This window comes from Helobdella robusta (assembly GCF_000326865.2).
Source record: "Helobdella robusta unplaced genomic scaffold HELROscaffold_2, whole genome shotgun sequence".
Taxonomy (NCBI): Eukaryota; Metazoa; Annelida; class Clitellata; order Rhynchobdellida; family Glossiphoniidae; genus Helobdella; species Helobdella robusta.
This window is the reverse complement of record NW_008704083.1, coordinates 7,076,867-7,099,524: the sequence shown is the minus strand read 5'-3', so window position 1 is coordinate 7,099,524 and position 22,658 is coordinate 7,076,867. Positions and strand designations below refer to the sequence as shown.

The 22,658-nt window shown below is 32.1% G+C and overlaps 2 protein-coding genes across 2 annotated transcripts; one reads left to right on the top strand and one right to left on the bottom strand.

Annotated features, from left to right (window-relative positions):
- Positions 1-10,849: 10,849 nt before the first annotated feature.
- On the bottom strand, positions 10,850-12,235 carry HELRODRAFT_160613 (hypothetical protein; the record flags this gene model as incomplete). The annotated part of the gene is made up of 2 exons (XM_009017563.1): positions 10,850-11,188; positions 12,179-12,235. 2 exons carry the CDS (start codon positions 12,233-12,235, stop codon positions 10,850-10,852), a joined length of 396 nt encoding a protein of 131 aa, XP_009015811.1.
- Positions 12,236-14,168: 1,933 nt separating this feature from the next.
- On the top strand, positions 14,169-17,201 carry HELRODRAFT_160612 (hypothetical protein; the record flags this gene model as incomplete). Its single annotated transcript, XM_009017562.1, has 4 exons — positions 14,169-14,261; positions 15,851-15,940; positions 16,026-16,128; positions 17,137-17,201. 4 exons carry the CDS (start codon positions 14,169-14,171, stop codon positions 17,199-17,201), a joined length of 351 nt encoding a protein of 116 aa, XP_009015810.1.
- Between the last annotated feature and the right edge of the window lie 5,457 nt (positions 17,202-22,658).

Below are 22,658 nucleotides of genomic sequence, written 5' to 3'. Positions count from 1 at the left end.
ATCATCACCATCATCATCATCACCATCATCATCACAATCATCATCATCACAATCACCATCATCATCATCATCACCACCATCATCATCATCATCATCATCACGTGAACTCACTTGAGCTTGACTGAGGTACTGGTGATCAAGCAGATCACAGGATGTGTAGGAGAGAGGAAGAACGAAGGAAGGAATCTTTTCATCCAGTGACGATCGGCGCAGGCTGGATAGCAACTGACTCCAAAATAATTTTTCTTCCTTGTCTAGACGATGATGACGTGTATGAAGATGATGATGATGATGATGTTGTCTACGATATAGTCTATGATGATAATGATGACGAGTGAATAAATTAATTAATTTTCCATTAATTTTTTCTCTAATTTGTATTTAATTCGCTCATTTTTTTGTATAATATTGAAAAATTTTTCACGATCATTAATATAAAAACCTGTGCGTGATAGATGGAAAATTTTTACTTACTGGAAAAATTTCTGCATCGCTACTTATGTGTGGCTATGTGTGCGTGTGTGTGTTTGTGCGTATTCAACTGTATTTATGTATATTTATATATTTTTTAAAAATTCCTATGCATAACTCCTTACTTCTATATACGGCTTAAGATACTATTAAAAAATTTTTTTAAATTTGTTCTTGGTCTCAGAGTTTTCTTCTTCTAAAGGTCGTTTTGATGGATTGTGTGGTTGCTGCTGTTTGAAGTTGTTTTATTTTGACATTGGAGTTTATGTTTGTAGGTTTTTTGGATAAAACACAGGAAATATCTTGAATAAAAAAACTCAGTAAAAATGAAACCAGGAATAAGATGGAAAGCCGAACTGGAAGAAACACAGCGTAAGCAAACATGAAATAAAATTCGAGCAACTAAAAATATATCTCAATATAAATAAAACGAAAAACATTAAACAACATGTAAAATAAATATAAAATGAAAGCAGGAAACACGTGCCAAAAGTAATAAAGACAAGCAAACAGATCTCTTGGAGTTCACGGTATGTATGTATTTATTTTATGTATGTATGTTTGTGTGTATGTATGTATGTATGTATGTATGTATGTATGTATGTATGTATGTATGTATGTATGTATGTATGTATGTATGTATGTATGTATGTATGTATGTATGTATATGTGTATGTATGTATTAATGTATGTATGTATAATATTATTGAAGTTTGTATGCGTGTGTACGCCTGTACGTGTGTACGACTCATAACAAAACCTGTCTTAACTAATAGAACGTCTTGTATGGCCTGCTGGTTAGCTTCTTATGAATAGGAAAGATAACATGATCAGTTGGAAAAAATGATCGTAAAATGAGCGTGCAAATGGAAAAGAAGATGATGGGAAGAGAACGAAAAAGAAGGAATTGTTGTGAATTGTGCAATAAAAGAAAATTACTCCTTTTATTATTTAGATGTTAAAGGAAATAAAACTCAGCCGTCTGTTTTGCTTCTGTCTTGCTTGTTAACATGAAGAACGCAAATGTTCGGCTGTTGTTGTTTTGTTGTTGTGGCTGAACATTGCATTTAATTGAATGCAATGTCATTGGATGAAAAATGATATCATTTGGTGGAATGTAATGTCAGTTCTTGTAATGTCATTTAAAATCGAGTAATGTAATGCCTTTTGCCTATTTTTAATCTGAAATGATGATATACTCTGATGAATTTCAATTGAAGATTTATGTGAACGCATATCATAAGTTGCGAGGTATAATGTAACATGGTTTTTGAAATATTGTATGTGGTATGTGTATTGTTTCGTATATGTATATAGTAAAATGCGTTATACTGAGGTACTAAAAAATTCTAACATGAAGCGTGATACAAAATCGTTTAATGGTTTGACGTTATTTGACGGATGTTTCAAGGTGTCACGACTACCAATCCAACTACGAAGATAAAATAAGTTGGTTAACGTTTCTTCAAAATGGAGGTGTCACATGGCTCAATCATCATCTTGCGGTTAGGTAACAACAAGCGAAATTATATCACATAAAAATTGCGAAAAAAATATTTTCTTCAAAAAGTTGTTGCATGCTTTTAAATTATAAAATTAGTATTTTAAAAAAAAATTTTGAATCGCGTTTTAAAATAAAAATAATGATTTGTTTAAAATAATTTAAAATGAAAAAAAATAATCAAAAAAAATTTATACTAATATTCGAAAATATCTTTAAAATAAAATTTTGAAAATTAGATGATGTTAAATTAAAAAGAAATGATCAAATGATGAAATCGCGAGGAACCTGAGTAAGTTTTTGATGATATGGATTTGGACCTCCTTCGATTGCAACCAGAATGAGTGGCCATCAGCGTGTCCATCTTGTTATCTGTTGGAGCAAGAGAGGAAGGAACCATCATCATTGATGTCATCTACATCATTCCTAATATCACTCTTATTATTTATCATCATCGTCATCGCCTTCTTTAACATTATTATCACCATCACCATTATCCTCTTCTTTACTATTTATGTAATTTTTTTGTATCATCATCATCGTCGTAGTTGATATGATCAAATTTGACGCACGATCAAGTTCTCATTCAAATCAATACATCCTGCAGTCTCAAAACTTTCGAGACGGGAAGCTCTGCTCGAGTGGTTGCCAAAAAATTTGAAAATCTGTTGCCAATATGAAAGTTGAGGCGGTAAATTTTACTGCCAGAAGCACGTAACATTTAAAAGAGTAATTAACATCATGTTTATTATGCTTCGATGAAAGTCACAATTGATATCGTCACCAACATCATTATTTATTATCACAAAAACTTAATAATAATAATTAATAATAAAATCTTCATCGCGTTATTTATGAGTAGCTAAAAAAAATTTGTTAGGCTCAGGATTTTTTTTTCTCATCGAGGAGAGCCTCATTTATCATTTTAAGTTAATTTCGCTTCGAAGGCTGATGTGCATTTGAAAGGTTGTCATATTTTATCCACTCACTGACACCCATCCATCCACGCATTAACTGACTACTGATTCAATAAATTAGGCCGAAGAAATTTCATTTTATTCCTTATTTAACTTTAAGTGTTAATTTATTCATGGGTTATTTATTTTAAGAGGTTACTTTTTAATTGAAGCACTCAGACTGGTTAAAAAAGTGAAATATTATGAAATCATAAAATTTAAAATACATATTTAGAGTAATTCAACATCGGGAAGTATGGGTTAACGTTCTCGGTTTTTTTTAAATTTACAAAGCTGAACTACCTCATATTATTGCTAATTTTTCTTTCACTAGTCAACTATATGCCGATAATTCTTGTATTCACATTTCTTTTCTTTCATCTAATCTCAATAGAGATGATCTTCATAAGCTTTTTCTGTCTTTCTTTAATTATCGCTTGGTCTGACTCTGTGTTTTAAACTTTATCATTATAACTCTTGATGTTTCTCACAAGTTTCGTAGTCTAGGCGTAATCTTTGATTCTAGCTTGTAACTTTTTTTCAGATTAATAGTGTTGCTAGAAGTTCTTACTTTCATCTACGTTGAATAAAAAACTTAGGCCTTATCCTTCTTGTTACTTCTTTAATTTTATCTTGAATTGATTATTGTATCTTGCTCGACTATGGTTCTGATTCTACTCTCTATCCTTTAAGAAAAGATTTTAACTCTGCTAACCGTCTAGTTGCTCATGCCCCTTTCTTTTCTCATTTATCTCCATATCTTGTTCTCTTGCACTGGCTACCTATGAAATATAGAATAATTTTTAAATTTGCACATTTATGTATAAGTCTCAATCTAAATTATTTCTTAAGACGAGATAAAACTAAAATCATCCACATTATCAATTCAAACAAAATTTTTTATGAAAAGAAACATCAAGTACATTATTTATATTTCACGTTATCGAGAGCGTCACCCACCAGCCTAAAAATTCAATATAATGCGTCCAAGTACACATTGAGTTTTTTCAAAAAAGGTAAATACAGAAAAAACAAAATTGAACAGTTAAATATTGTACAATTTTTGTTTTGATAGTTTTGTAGAAGTTTAAAAATTCAGTTACGTGCGTTCAGGTTTGCTAATTTTTATTGACTAACTTTTTGTTTGCTCAAACTTTTTCTTGTCCTTCTGTTGAACTTCAAAATTTTGTACTAACTTTTTGCTTTTATTTATTTTTTTTAAATTATTGTTCACTGTTCATATTTGTATTTCTTTTATTTAACGTCAATATTTAGATCGGTTTATAATTTTTAAAATAAATAAACCGACCTCATCATCGCCAACAGACCGAAACAGTTGAATGCACATCGCATCGAGTTCATATGCTCACAAAACCAGAATCTTATGCAATGCATTATTTAGCTCATACCATGGAAAGCGAAACTGTTGGCGTATCGTTTGAAGGATGCATCCCATCCCATTGCGCAGATCTATTCATAGCTGCCAACATATATACAATGAGCTGCATGTTTCATGTTTCTTGTGTTGCAAGGAAAAGTTGAACGGCCTGACGTCGAGGCGATGACCTTGTCGTGTTCGCAGTTGACGATGTGTGATGTATTCATTGAAAATAATTCATTGATCATAAGTGGTCGATATGAAACGAATAACAAACATGATTGGTAACAACTTGCCTTCTTTTTATACTTCGCACACTTTCAGACAGTCAACAAAATGAACGTTCATTTTAAGATAGTTAGAAAAATTTTAAGAGAAAATACTAAAAAAATAATAACAGCTAAATATGAAGGTAAAGAAGTATTAAAATAATTCGCATTCATATTAAAAAAATGGTAGTTAGTTTTTTAAAAAAGAAAAATTTGTAAATTATAATTAGCAACATAATTTTCATTATTCATCAAACAAGATTCTTGGAAATTTTCGATTCGGAAATGGAAAATTAAAGCAGTACAAATATGGCGAACGATCTGAATACAAATATACGCCGAAATAATCAATCAACACTAATGCACCTACATTAAGACTCCACACACACACACACACACACACACACACACACACACACACATACACACACACGCACACACACACACTACATACACACACACCTATAAACCACATCAAATTTCAACATACATACACACAGACAAACATGTACACATAAACACTCACGCGCACACACACACGCGTACACGTGTGTGGATACAAAATACGTACCACATGATGAATACGTAATAGTGCAATCACATTTATTTAATGATGATGTTTTGACGTGATATAATGATACCATTTTGACATGACTTACTTAGGCAGATGTTTTCATTAATGGAGGGAGGAGCAGTCTATCACATTATCGTCATTACCATCATCATTATAATTATCGTTTTTATCGTCATCATTTTTGCAGACGTCATCATCTTCATCATCGTCACCATCGCGAATATTTTCATCTTTTCAAATGTGACATCATCAAATTCGCATGACACGAGCAAAACAACATTGACTAATACGATTGATATGATCTCTTGGATTTTTTTGACATAAATAAAAAACTACCATGTTACTTTTACAAATAGCTTTTTTTCTTTCTAGTTTAATTTTTGCGTAATAAAAAGCAAAAATATAGATAAATCATAGATTTTTAAATTTTATAGATTAAAGTTTACTTTGCTTTTGTCCTAACCGAAATTTTCTGTTGAAAAAATTTGATTTTCAAATTTAAAAACATTTTAAGATAAATGTTAATAAACGAAAATTCCACCACGAACTTGACGAAGAACCCAACGAATGCAGCCACAGGCTTGCTCCACCTATAAATAGCCATCTTGTATTGACCCGGATAAACAAATGCACGAGGACCAATATCTATCTATCTATCTGACTGAACGTGTTCATAAAAATCAAACAGACGCCATTAAAGGAACTTGAAATGTGCACTCAGACACACACCAACACGCACACATATACGCGCACACACACACACGCACACACATACGCACGCACACAAACGCGCGCACACATTTCGAATCTACGTACGCCGAAAAATGAAGAACGAACAATGTACACTCATGTTGATTCCACAAAAATTCAATGCTATAAAAAAGAAAGCCACGATGATGATATGGAAATATGATGATGTTGAAATATGATGATGATGACGACGAAAACTATCTGCATAAGTTATGGTGGTGTAAAATGGTCTTCAAATGTGATGACATTTTAATGCAGAAACGATGATGTTGCAACATCACGATGATGTTAATGATAACGTGATCGCAAAGATGTTACAATGGTATTCAAGACGTTATTACGTTTACAATCACATACATTAATAAAGGCAAAGGATGATCTGAACGATGTGGGAGTTAACAACGATGATGACTAAGTTGATTAGGACGACGATGATGATGGTTATAACGATCAGGATGATGATGACGATGACTATGATGATGGGACTGATGATAATCATCAAAGTGCTGCTAGCATGATGGCAATATTAGAAGCGATGCATTGTTGGCGTTGCCTGATAAAAACGTCGGATCTCATATCGCTGCGCCGAGCCAGGCTGGAGAAGAAATGATGCAAAAGAAAGAGAGAAACATTTCACGATGGAAAAAACCAAAATGGAGTAACATCTGTATCTGTTTCCTTTCATGTCCACAAATATTAAAAATTTCTCATTCAATTTCTCCTCTGTCTTTTTTGTTTTTGAAAATGAAAGTCAGTCCTGCGCAGTCCTGTTTTATTTACTTTCGAATTTTCATCACAGTGAAAAAGGAATTGACTAAAAATTGGTTAGGGCAAAAATTTCATTTTTAAGAAAAACAATAGAACGGATGAATAACCTTAAAAAAATGAAAATATATACAACAAGAACAACAACACAACCTATGTCAAGTTACACGAGGAACTTCACGTGCACTTCAAATGTTCAGACAGATAAACACAAATGCACATACACTCAAAAAACATCCACAAGCAAGTGTACCAATCAGCAAAACAGTAGCACGCCCGCATCACAACAGACAGGCACACAAGCAGACGCACGTACACACACACGTACACACACACACGTCACACTCTCTAATCACCTTAAACAATGCACTGACGGAGACTAATTAAATGTTTAACGAACGGGCAAACGAACGAGGAGCGAGATTTATTTTAGAAATATATTGCGTGTTTATTTGTAAGAGTCAAAAAAAACCCGAAAACAAAAACTGCAAATTAGATGTGAAAGTTAAGCACGAAAAAAATCCTTGCTTCATTATGAGATAAGATAAATGTACTATGTGTGTTTGTATATGTGTTGCTGGCATGCATGCACAAATTAGGAACCTTGTGAAACAGTGAAATGTTTAATACTAAATATTTAACTAATTGTGTGTTATTAGTGATGTATATTTATGTAGGCAGATGTAGAACAGGGTGGTCCAAAAGTAAGTGAACAGTATTTGAATGAGGTGAAGTATCGGTTATATGATAACATTTATGAGTTCAAGGTTCAAGTGGTCCGTTAAAATTTAAGAACTTATGTGTTATAGTTTAGAATAAAATTTGATAGTGTTAGTGATTGTACGTTTAAAAATAATTGTAACTGATATCAAATTATGTACAACTGATTGCATGCATACTTTTGGACCGACCTGTATAATATCCGTCTGAACTAAGAACTTATAAAATGTGTTACAAATCATATTATACATACACTAACAGATACACACAGTTTATAACACACAGCACGCATTACAATGGATAACAATCACAGCAGACCTGTACGTCATTGAGGTCGTCCACTGCAAACGTCCTCTCCGTGGCTGGTCACGATACCGTTCAATAAAACCATCACAAGGTAGGGATAAAATAATTCACTTCTATAATTTTGGTCTCAGTCCAGATGTTACTGGACAGACTATCAAATCTACATTCACACGCAATTTTTCACTGCTTTACATCGTTGGAACGAGATATTTTTTCTTTTACTCGGTAGAATTTTACCTGATAAGCCTGACTCACAGATAAGCCAAATGTATAAACCATGTTTGATGTCTATGAAATAAAAACAGTATAAACAAAATTGACAAAAATCTTTGAACTCAAATCTTTTAAATATTTAGAAATCTGAGAAGCTGTATAATGTATGTAGGCCGTGTTCAAATGTATTTCTTGTTTATTAAATTGAAAATAAATTGGGACTTTTCCTTTTTTTGAAAAATGTTCTTTTCATAGAAGGTGAGATTAAAAATAATCCAAAAAATAAGAAAAATCTTTTTTTGCAGATGTTTTATGGGCAGATTGAAAATATTATTCATGTTTAAAATATGGTTATAAAAAATTATATTGTCAATAATTTTTTTACTAGAAATGAATTTAAAAACTTTAAAAAGTAGTTGTACTGAACCCACCCACATTGTATATATATGCCGCATTGTATATTTTCATTTTCAGGAATAGTGTGAACATTAATGACCATGAACACATGAAAAGATGTGAAATTTGTTGAGTGAAAATAAGCAGTAATTAATTGGATATCTCATTAATAATCCTCTCCATCAAAACAAAAACATGCATGCACGTATCTATCTAGCATTTAATACTCATCCCATTAATAACATTGGTCATCATACTTCTTTCAGAAATTAGAAAAACTATAAAGTAAATCTTGAACGCAGGTGTACCTACGTGTATCACGTATACGTAATGGGCACGTATCACGCACATCACATGATGACATGCTACCACCACGCACATGATGATAACATTAGTGACCGCATGCCGACTGCTAGCAGCTAGCGACCACGCATATTTTACACCTACCCATGTTTACCGAACCAATATTTACGTGGCGCTCCGTGTTCGACACGCCTCTACACGGCGCATGTTTTATAGTGGCAGAAGATTAGCTTCATATTTATGTCCTGTGCAGTCCTATGAGCCTAAGAACGTTTCGCGAGTTTATTGAATTGCAGATGCAAATGTATGTCTACGGCTGGCTGGTCAGTAGCAATACACGTAGTCAAACAACAAAGCAATTACATACCGTCAGTCAGTCTGTCTGTCTGTTTGTCTGTCTGCATGTTTCTGTCTGTCTGTTTGCATGTTCCTGTCTGTTTGCATGTTCCTGTCTGTCTGGGTCATGTGAAAAAATGTTGTCTACTGTTATAATTAGAAATAATTGTGAAAAGTTTCGATTACATAACCTGAAAATTTAAATTAATATTAAACATCAAAATTGCAGATACTGGTTAAACAACAAATATTGCATCGTGACATTGGACGTTTAAAACTTGTTCTACATCTCTCTGACACCATCCAATGCGATTCAAAAGTTTAAACAAAGGTCAACTACGTAGTGCTAAATAGTCGGGATTGAGTATTTGTTATGCATAAGTTCAATATAACGCAAACAATTCAAACAAAAGAGAGAAACTGCTATGAATGTAAATAACAATCTCAAACAGAAGTACACTAACAAAGAATAAAATTAAACAAATTCCTTCTCATGTTTTCAAGCGTTCACTTGCTTTTTCAGTCACGATTAGTATGTATGTATGTGTGAGTATATGTTGTACATATAGGTACGTTACAAGAAAAAAAAGAATTTAAAATATGTAGCAGGCAGTTGTAACACAAAATACGGTTGCTATTTTTTTCCTTATCTTCCAAACAACTTGTCGTTGTTTCAGAAGAAAATTGCAAACAAAGCGTTCATGTTGTATCGATAATGACATGTTTTGAGTGAACCTACTGTTAAAATGATTAACATCCACAATCTACCAGAGATCTCAGTGTTGTTGTTGTTGGTGGTCGTGGTGTTGACGGAGGTGCAGATGTTGAAGAAATCAACTGCCATGTGCTGACTTTTCACGCTTAAATGAATGTCATGCAAAAACAAACAAATCGGTTTACATTTTCCGTTTTTAAATTTGCTTTGAGACATCTTGCTTGTTAGAAATATCACCTCCATTTTGCTGTGCAAAATAAATGAGTTAGATTTTGAAAAAAGACAGCCTAGGAAATAAACCCCTGCTTGTTTACATCATATACATGAGCAACTGCTATCTTCTCCGCGGCGTTCACACCGCACAAGCACTCGTTTGAATATACGCAGAGAAAAATGCGGTTTGTCAGTCTTATTGAAGAGCACGGAGCGTTAAATGAGGAAATGTTAGTGCAGAATTGATGAAGCATCGCCGAGATGGCCGTTTGGTTGGCATTAAAAATAACAATACAAATAAAAAAAATAATAAGAAGAAAACAGTAACTATGATAACAACAACAACACATTCCATTGCTAAAGAGGGCAAATATAGCAATGAACTTTAGCGATAAATGTTATTTTAGGTGATGTTATAATAATATTATCATTGTTGTTTTTATTATTATTGTTATTATTATTATTATTATTTATATTATTAGTACGGTTATCCTAACTAACGATGCAAAATTACCCGGCAATAATAATATTGACTACAACGCGTGCGGTTTAACAACAGTGGCAGAAGTATAATATAATGATAATCAGATGGAGGAGTTACATGTCCACAATGATGACCATGCGTCTACGTACAAGATAATGATATTGATGATGATGATGGTGGCTACGATGATGATGATGATGATGACTACGATGATGATGGCGACGGTGATGATATTATTGATAGCCCAATGAAGGCGATGTTGATGTCTATGCTTCCGCTTGTAAGTTAATTGATTAAAAATTAGATAAAACATAAAAAATCTAATTAATTTATTAATTTAGTTAATTGTAAGTTAATTGATTAAAAATTAGATAAAACATAAAAAATCTAATTAATTTATTAATTTAATTAATTAATTAATTAATTTAGACGTCGAAAGTTGAGTTGATGACGCGTAAAAATGAAAAGTCGATAGCATGAGCGATAAAATATGAATGATTCATGAAAGATGAGACGGAAATAAAAACTTGCCATTCTGTGGAGTTGTTGCTAGTCGATGAGTTGAATTGCTACGAGGTTGTTGTGGGTGTTCGTGTTCACGATAATGTTGTTGTTCGTCTTCGAGTCGTTCTTCAAAATGTTGCGTTACTGAAATTGAAGTGGTTGTAACTGCAGCAGCTGTTGTTGCTGCTAGCAATGGTCGTTTCTGTTTCTCATGCAGTTGTGGTTTGCTTTGCAGGTGTTGAGGTTGACGAGGATGTAGCGTGTGATGTTGGATCTCTTCTGACACCTTGTCCTCTCTCTCTTTCTTCTCGCATGTTTCGTCTTTGTTCTCAAGCTGTTTTATTTTTTATTTTTTGTGAAGTTTGAATCAACATTTTAAATTGCATGATTAATTGAGTTTGACGTAAAATTAAAGATTATATTGATCCTACAGAGATGAATTGGAAATAAAGTATGGATGTCAAATCTGTTATCTGGTTTAATCAATTGATGTTTTTCTGGTAATGTAAAAATGATTGAGTTCACTTAAATTAATTTTAATGGATTTTTTTATTTTGCGTTTTAACAATATAAAAATTAATTCTAATTTTATGTCTTTTAATGAATTAATTTTTTCCAACTTGAAAAATTATGTTTTAGAAAATTATAATTTGAGAACTATTTAAACACAAACAAACTCACACAACACAAACCTACACACACACACACACACACACATACACACACACAAACACACACACACACACACAACGCAAACCTACACACACACACACACACACATGCGTACACACAAACCATCGCACTGGCAAAAATGTTACCTCTCAGCAAACACCGATACATACGTAACGTAACATTCGCAACACATCTTGCAACAAAGCAAAAACTATCCATAAGGTTAAATCATGTTGACGTATGGAATCGAATAAATCATACGGGCTCAGTTTCTCAAGAATCATAAAACATTCCAATGCTAAAACGTTCTTGCGCCTTTATCTCTCCCATTTAGGAAAATACAGGGCTCTGACGAAATCTGCAAACAGAAAGGACAAATATTGCATTGACCTCAGATCTTTTTATATACTTCCCTATCATTCTTAAACCTCTTTAATTTATCATTGACATTTAACTCTATCTTCTGCTATCATTCTTTAACCTCTTTAATTTATCATTGACATTTAACTCTATCTTCTGCTTTCAAATATGACGAAAAACTGTAGTTTTGTAAGAAATACAAAACATTTATCTTCACTTATTTTCAGCAGAAACAAAATTTGAAGAAAGTGATGAATTCAAGCGCGAAATACGGTAATGCTGCGAGAAGAACCCTGTAATCCGAGAGATAATCAGTGGAGTCTGTGTAGCCGAGTGACTTAATGCCCATATGAACATATAACAATTATGCGAGCAAGATTATTTGCATTGAAGTATCGTAAATTGTTGTCTGCGGCCACATAAACGGTTTCCACTTATATGCCAGCTAAAACAGCGATGAACATTTATTTCAAAATTGTAGAAAATTTTGTATTCAACTAATGTAGAAATAACATTTACCACACAAAAATTGTATGAACTATTTTATATAGTTGATTCATTAGCAGTCAATTCATCTGCCTCACCATCCAAGACATCATTTATAACTTTATATGGTCAACCTTTCGAGCTTGTAAACGTGAAATGTTTCTGTTCATGCCCAAACTTAACTCTAACAATAACTTAAAAATGATCATTTCATTTTATTAACTCAACAGTGATAAAGTGAAATCGGTTTGCAAGAAACTCAGAAAGCTAGTAACTAAAAAAGATTTTTGAGTTAATTTTTCAAATTAAAATTTTCATCATTCATCATAGATGTATTGGCATGAACGAGAAAATAAATTAACTTTAAAAAGTCCTTAGAAACAAAATTTTTAATTTACTCACTGTGCTCAGAGCATTCATTCTAAGTAGATTGCGAATGATGGAGTGAGTGACCAAAACAACACGCGAGCACATCAGTTTTCATGCACAAACACTTGCAAAGACACTTGCACAGACACGTACGTACGTGAAGGATGCCACACCACACGCATACATACACAAAACATTCAACTTCACAATGCACATAAAAAGCACACATACGTACAAACACTCACAAAGGTATCGTGTACAGTACAAATGAAAAGAAATAGATGCCTTGCCATTGCATCGACCTGTGATGCCTTTAATCAAGGAGCGGTACGATGAGAAAATACACTTTAATGGAGGAAGAAAAAGACATAAAAATAATAAGAATAATAGTAATAACAACAATAATAACAAATATTATTAATAATAAGAATAATAATATTGGTAACAAAGATGTTCTGCTTACAAAATATTAGGGGCATAATGTGCAATAACACTGAGAAACTAAGGAAAATACTCTATAACTGGCTTCGTCAAGTTTCATTTCACTCAGATGATGAAAACTGATTTCCAGTCTGTCAGCGCGCGCATTGTTGAACATGTAACATAACATAACATAACAAAGCATAGCATAACATAACATAACTTAACATAACGTAACGTAATATATCTGTGAAGTAAATGCATCTATTTGTCAGTTTATAAACTGAGGCAACCATCCTATGCTTCGTAGATCTTAAAAAATTATTAAAGCTGGCTGAAAATTTTTTACTGTAGAAGCGCATTTGTGAGTTTAACTTTATCATTAGCCGTTAAAAATAACTCAAAAATGTTTGACATACACTAATCATATTGGGAATCAAAAAAATAATTAATCTTCAAGACCATGAAGGGTGCAACTTCGTAAATTTATTTATACACATGTTTAAGAAGTTGATATTTATTTTTTCTTTCGTAGTACTTGATGTGACTGATTTTATTGTATAATATATCTTATCTTGTAATTTTTACAATTGACTGCACACGAACTGTTCTTCACGCACGTTGTTTCTAGTTACGATCATGCAATCCAATAAATTTGAAACGATTCTAACATGATGCAAACTATTCGAGCTGTTTAAAACGGATATTTTTAAATCAAAATGATTAGATTTTACCATCGTATATTCTCAACCAGGCAATAAAATGCTAACAATTTGCTATTTAAAAACTTCAACAAATGTTTGTAAAATATCGCAAAATAATTTAACGGAAAATAAACAAAGACATACATTTTTAAATTTGTTTATATTTGGAATCGATGCGTCTAGGTGCTTCTAGCAATTCATTATCACTGTCTGCACACGCATACATTTCCTCCAGTGAGTGTATACACAATTTTTTCCCAGTTTTGAATATTTGCGTGGAAAGAGTAGGGAAGTGCACTTGCCATGACATCGTTGGAAGGCGTCCCGACGACGAACATAATACCGTCTACCGCCATATGTATCGCTCTTTTGTTAAATAAAAAAACGCAAGTAGAGGTAATAAAAATGCACCTTCCATAGAAATATTAAAAAAATTTATTGTAATAAATAACGGAATAAATAATGCTTAATCCAGAAGCGTAAAAAATATGTATATTAATTTTATTTGCCGAATTTAGCACAAAATAAGCTTCCGCTAACGTTACGATGAAACCGTTTAATAAATTTTATACAAGCCAAGCGATTGAAATGCTATTTAATTCGATGAAAAAATATTTGACATCAGCAGAAGGGGATGAAAATGTTGATGACCTTGCGAATTATTAACAAGTAGGAGATTTCTAAGCACAAACTAACATAACAGTTACAGTCACGACCATCAGCTTATATAATTATTAAACATCGAGGGAGTTCTATTAAATACTAAGTTCGTTGTTGACATTCTTTTACCATTTGCATGTTACGATAGTAAGCTGCTACTAACGTTACATTCTCATATGCGTCCTTCTATCTTACGATCACCTGAACATTAAATTACTCGGTAAACATTCTCAAAATATTTGCCTCGAGTTGTTGTTATAATAACAACACTACCGACCGACCTACCCAGGCATCGTTCAATCTGTTTTTTCTTTATTTTCTTTATTGCATCAGCTCAAAACACTACACATAAGTGTACTCCACTCATTTTTTGCACTTCTGCTCTCTCTCTCTCTCTCTCTCTCGCTCTTTATCATTTCCATTTTTGCTCTTTTTTCTTTATTTTTTTCAATAACTAACATACAAGAAAAATAATAGAAAAAAAAATATTACACAAACATACACTCAGACAGAAAAGATACAAACAGACACACACCCACATGAGAAACTGACTCAGAAAGAGATATAAACAGACACATACACATACACACATACACTAAGAAAAAGATACAATCACACACACATCACATTCACTTACACACACACACACATACACACACACACACACACACACACACAGATAGGGATATAAGACACAAACGCAAGTATGTTTTTGTGTGTTTATATGTGCTTCTCTATCTAACTATTCGAATGTTTTAACTGTAGGGACGAACAGAAACTAAATATTGTCAACATCATTATTATTATTTGCACGAAGGATTTTCAATAATCAAATCGAAACGGTACTTATGCGTATCGAAACGATATCAAGTGAGCAAACTGCATGCGTCTGTGTACCGTTCAAATTCTTTTCTAAGCTCATCTAATATACCTATGTCAGATTATATATTGTTACAGTTTTATTTGATTTTACACTTTAGAGGCGAATCAACAAAATGTTTTTCACATTTTTTAAATAAAACATTTATTCATTTAAGGAAAAAATAGTTTGTTCATTTAAAGCTTTCATCACATAAAAATTTTTAGGATTAAAATAAGTTTCACAGAAATGAGTTGAAGTTTTCATCCCGGCCAAGAATGATAACGTATTACATTTTGAATGCTTTGAATAATTAAGCATGGAATATAAAAAAATTAAACTTCACAGATATACGAGGCCATAAAACATTGAATTTGAATCAACAAATGATAAATTATTCCGAAACCACCTACAAAAACGCAAAAACACGCAAAGTCCTTATTTTTCAATTCCTCACGTACGAAAGACGTGTAAGTACTGCGCCAGATATATAGGTGTGGATGTCCCAAAATATTTCCTAGAGGCATCTTGGTCGTATTATACAATTTTTAAAAAGGTTAGTGACGCCTTTTTTGCTTGGGATCACATCATTTTTGACCAACATTTTTTATTAAAAGCAGTATTTTTGAGATTTATTCTAGAGAAAAAATTTTTCCAGCGACGACTCTTTCTCATCGAGACCCTTTTATGGTGAAGGGCCCTACAAGGCCTTTCCCTTGAATTTGGCCCGCACTAAGTGCACACGTTAGATGATGATAGGTTGGCCCTCTGAGTGATTGAAGAAACAATTACATCATTGAAAAAATAGCAATTTGTTTTTATTTAAAAATAAATTATATATCCACAGTGATTTATGACTTACGAAGAAAATACCGCACTAAAATTTGTTTTAAAAAGCCTAAATAATTATTTTTTCAAAAAATAATAACAAATTTTTGACATTCCTATGTTTATTGGTGTTTTTATTGCAGTTTTACCATTATTTATCACCATCATAGGAAATAAAGACTTTTGTTATGATTTTTTTTATTTTTCGACCCCCAAACTTTTTCGCAACATTTATTTATTTTAGATTTTCAGTGCCAGCCATAGCCAAAATATTTAAGGTTAGAAGTAATAAATATTAATTACTTGCCGCTGAAAAATCCGGTTTTATAAATAATTCAACGACAATGAGAAAACCATTGTTGGTTGATGGTTTTAAAAGTTGGTTTACGTTGATATATATATGTCATTAATCATACTTGGCATAATTCCCAAAATTATTTTCTTAATTATTTCTATAAAATTTGCTGAAATAATAAAAATGTTGGCGACATTTGCTGTACGAGACAAAAGAAATATTACAATGAACATTTTGAAAAATCAATCCAACCAACGTGTGCTAATTCATTCATGTATGTCGAACTAATACAATAACAATACGCGTCGAACTGTCTGTGCGTTTAAATCAATAGTTTGACGAGCATCAAGCAAAAACTGGGATGGTGACAACAATAAAACAACAACAACAATAATAATAATTTCAACAACAACACAAAACAACAACAACTAAAAATAATAACACCAACTTTTATTTCGGTTAGAACAATTTAGTCCAGAACAGAAAAACAGACGACGACGACGACAACAACAACAACAATAAGGTGAATCAATATAAGCATTTTAAAAATTGTGTATACCAACAACATAACAACAACTTTTTTAAATTTTTAACATATAACCACTGACAAAACGACAACAACAACACAGCATCACACGATAAACCAACTGATAAATTGGAGTATCGAAAATTTGATAACGCAATAGAGTTGTAAACAGCTCTTAGTGAACTTCAACTAAGAGCTGCTTGAAATTTTTTAAATATATAAGAAAAAATTCAACAACAATTAAGAGTTTAAAAATTCACATCAATAAAGCACAATGAAACAATAAAAATTGAAAAACTAATAAAGAAACAACAGCCCATCCCTTCATTATGATGTATGAAGCCATAAACATCATAAACACATTATAAACATAATAAACCAAGTTCAAATCACATAACAGACCAACACCGTAGACATAACATACACACATCATAAACACATACCAGAGGTAAACAATAATTAACAAGTGCCGTAAAAAAACTTACAGACAAATTTCTCACATATTTTTTTGGTAAGTTGAATAACAAATTTTTCCAGGTGCGATATGAAATGGATAAGAAATTCCATCAAACAAGTTAGATTTGATAAAATAAATTTATCCAAAAATAATAAATCCAGAAAACTTATTATATATTATTTAATGAATATTACTTATTTATGTAATCCATTCATGTGCTATTTCTTTAGATTTCTATTTTAGGCTTTCTGGATTAATTAACAAGAACAGAAGCTTAAGAGTGATCGTAGCATAAGCAGGTACAAGGTTATATATAACAACAAACCATCATAATGAATGTCACATGGTCATCAATGTTGCTATCTCACAATCATCAACGTTAATGTCATTAGTTTCATTTTATCATTTTCATTTACATCAAACAAAGTCTTAAAAATCTTGTTGGAATTGTATTTTGGGAGCTGGATGTTTAATGCTCAAATCTAATGTTATTTGTTGGCTGTATCAACTTAGCAAACTTTATTTTATATGTTTATTACAATGTAAATTACATATTATAATTTACAATTTTTTAATTTGAATAACAGTTTTTATGTCTACATAGACACCATGTTGTTCATTACTTTGTTTCATTCAATTTCTTCGAGACATTCTTTTCTTTTCAAGTTTATTGTTGGCAAGGGGTTTGCCCTGGCCATTATTTCTCAGATCAGATAAATATATAATAAATAAATTACCTTTAGAATTCACATCTATGAGACGTAATCGATTTGAAGTTAAGCGTTGCGGTTATAAATCTAATGAACGTTATCACCATCGGGAATGAAAGCTCTTTTAGAAATTATTCTTTATTTCTGTCATCATCATCTTCTTCATCATCTTCATTATCATTATCATAATCATTAATAAATTAGTAAATGGTTTAGTAGTAGAAGTAGTAGTAGTAGTAATAGTAGTAGTAGTAGTAGTAGTAAAAATAATAATAGTAGTAGTAGCAGTAGTGGTAGTAGTAATAGTAGTAGTTAAGTAATGGCAACTAAAACTAGTACTATTGAAACCACTACTAGTACTACTACTACAACTAAAATTACTACTACTGCTGCTGCTGCTACTACTACTACTGATACTATTTCTTCATCATTATCATCAGCAACAACATCTTCTTCATCACCATCATCTCCCAAATCACTCGAAATTTTTATGATCAGAAGTTATCATTAAGAAACAACTGAAAGATTTACAGCACTTTATGTAGAGGCATGAAGTATTAGAATAACAATAACAATTTTCTTTATGTAAGAATCATTCAAAAATAATCAACAACAACATTTGCTATGAACGTGACACTCCCAACTTAAAAAGCGGTGAATGATTGCATCTGAAAGAGCTATTGGGCATAAATTATTAATCTCACCATCATCCAGATCAAACTATACAACGCCACTAGAAAAACAACAACATTATTGGTATAATATCAATAAAGACAACATCAATAGCAACACCAACAAACCAACCAACCAATCAACCAACCGACCCCAACCAGTCAGCTATTCAACCAATCAATCAATTATTTAATTAACTAATAAATCAATTAACCAAACAAACAATTAACTAATCAATTAAATCGCTCTTTGGCCGAATTAAAATTGATCGTGAGAATAATTTTTTAAATTGACGAACATGCATCAGCAGCTCGTTAAAAATAATTCCGATCAACATTACTTAATGGCAGGAAGGCAGTTGATGATGAAAAAGATGCGGATCTTTCCTGTCAAAATGTTTGTCACTTGTTGATATGCATTTGAAACTATTTTGAGATTCTCACATTATAAGATTAAATATATTGATAATAAGAATATTAATAATGATGAAATGAATAATAATAATATAAATCGGTATAAATAGATAAATGAATTTATGACGAAAAGAATAATGACGAATAAAAATAGAAATAAAATGAAAATGAATAATAATAAAAACTAACTGTAACATATAAAAACGACTTGGAAGAATAAAATTGTATTACATTTTCAAAAAATGATCCGCAAGTTTTCAAACAAATGTCAGAAAATTCTCAGCAAACATTCAAAAAATGTTGGTAAGATGTAGCTAAAGTCGAAAAAATAGAAAATAATGAATGTGGAGACAAAAAAAACTAACAAAAAGTGGTGAAGGCGTCAACATTGAGAAGCACACAGAACACAACGTACTTTCAATAAATTTATAAAAAAAACATTTTAACCAACTACAAAACACTGATATCATAATAAACTCAACGACAAAAGTTTAAAACAACAAAAAGTAAAATGAACATCAACATCGGCCGGTAAGTGAATCAAAACAACACAAAAATAAAAATAAATGAAATCCTGGATGAAGCAATGACAAACAAACAGACAGAAAAACGGACAGACAGACACGCAACCAAACCAACAAACAGAAAAACAGACAGACAAAGAGCATATCCTGCCCGCCTGCATGCAGAGTCTAATCCATGAGCTTGTCAAGTGAGGCTGATTATAATGATCTGTTACGTGCACACGTCCTTCGCTCTGATGTTATGTCTCTCTCAACCGACCGGTCTTCATGTCATTCAATCTAACACAATATATAACACTATGCGCTAATACAGCGAGTTTCTGCTCACTCGATTGAATGTTGTATGCATTTGCATGTTTTCATGTCTATGTGTGTATGCATATTTGCATAAGCTTTCATATTTATATAGATATGTAGAGATGGTATTGCGTATGTTCTCATGTTTATGAAGGTACGTAGTGTAGGTATTTGCGTATGTTTTGAATGTATGCGTTTGTAATATTTTTACTTTGATATATACTTTGTGTTCTGTACGTTTATTTGTGCGTAATGTATGTATAGACTTAAAGATGTGCTTTATTGACTCAAAAAAATGCCAATATATGTATGTCTAAATAGGATTTCATGGTTTAACAGATACATAAATATAGGTGCTAGAAATATTTTCATCATAATTAAGGTTCTTATTTTTTATAGAAATTATGCGGAAGTTTATAAGAGTCTATAAATAGATATCTCAGCATACTCGCGTAATATATTTGTGTGATTTCATTTACATAAATATAAGTCTGAAATACAATATTGCGTGAATTGTGTCTGTGTGCGTGTGTGTGTTTGTATTTGTGTGTGGGTGTGTTTCTCTTTGTGTGTGTGTGTGTGTCTGTTTGTGTGTGTGCTATGCATTTCCATAAACACCAAGTAGGAGGATCATTCATGAAAAAATTGTGTTCTGTTTTTTTACAATGTCATTTTTCTGAGTTTGTTTACACGTACCATCTGCGTGCATACGTTAAATTATACATGGATGCACGCAAATATTAATAAATATACGCTGATATGCAAGCATGTTGGAATGCAACGCATCACATGCGATTGTATGTACGCAACGCATAGGTACAAAAGCTCAAAAGCTTGCACGCATGCCTGCCTGTATATTTTACATTCTGCGTATGAGCGTCAAGGTTAGCCTATGCTATATATATATATATATATATATATATATATATATATATATACGCATATGTACACATATCTACGCATATATATCTATGTATTATTATGTACTTTCTATTATTTCATATATTTATATAGCACTATATTTGTGCGCAGGCTTTGAAATCTTAAGTTCAGTTTTCAGTGCATGCAAGCAAGGACATATGATGGGCTGTCTTTATGTCTGTATGAGTGTGTATGTATGTGTGTGTGTGTTTGTGTATGTGTTCGTTTCTATGTATATGTATGTGTATGTATGTATGAATTGATGTAAGTATGTGTGGATGCATGTTTAAATTAAAATATAAAAATACATGTATAAATAAGCGAGTTAATACTTCACACGCAAGTAAGTGTGTTACTGTGTTTGAAATGCATCTTCATGCTTCACTAATTTTTATGCACACAAATTCTGTCGTTAATATTTAAAACATTTTGTTAATAAAAATAATTACAAAAAATATACAGCGTCTAGTTGTATATACAAATGTAATTTTTGTCACAATAAAGTTTCTCACTGAGTATCTGCCAAGTTATTTTGTCCGAAAAGAGTTTATTCTTCATAGCAACAAGAATAAACGTGATACACCAGCTCCAACAATAATGAAAAAAGAAAACACAATCAAGACAGCATGTAGATTAGCAGCGGTCTAAACAACAAAAAAACTTCTCTGAAGAAATATTAAGGACTGAAACAAAGACATCTTCTATCGCCGACAGCAGCACTGGGCAGTAGTAAAAGCTGAGGCAGACGCTTGAAATCGGCCGTCATTATTTGACGCGCAACAATCAATGAACACAAAAAGGACATGAAAAGGACGTTTAAAACTAACAGAAATGAAATAACACGCAATAAGATGAATAAAGGTGAATTAAAAATGCTCATAAATCATTAAAACAGAAACAAATATGTAGACACGACAAACAAACAACAACAACAATTCTTAAAAACCTCAAAAAACACAAAAAACAACAGAACCACAAACAACATGACCAAACAAACAAATAAAACCACAAACAAACAAACAGAACTAACACAGCAGCAACAACAAAACAGACCAAGCACATGCAGCAATAGAGAAAGTGGATGCCATGCAGCAGAGAGCTGGGACTGTTGTATGGACTTGCTTGACTAGCAATTATGTGAATGGCTTCTTAAATTCATTCATACGATTCAAATACTACATGTGTCTCGCCTAATTTCCTAAGAAAATAATATAAAAACATGTGTGTGAGTGAGTGCATGTGTGGGAAATATTATGACATTAAGAAAACATATCCCCACATCACAGCAACGAATACAACATCAACTACAGCAACAGTAAAAACATTTTGACTGCAACAAATGAGCGAATTCTACTGATCTAATTAACAACAACGTCGGTAACAAAATGTTGTAAAGCTCCAAAATTTTTTCACAAAAGCTAAAATAAAATATCTATAAGCATGTTGGTTGATGCTAAATATAATGTTGCCAATGGTGATTGTGGCTACTTGAGATGGATAGACGTTCGTCAAGCGTCAAAATATCAGTCATTCTAATCATTTGTTTATTTGTTTATTCCATTTTACTGACATCAGTTGAATGATTGACAGCGTCATTGATAAACTTGGATGTAAAGAGAGAATGCTGAGGC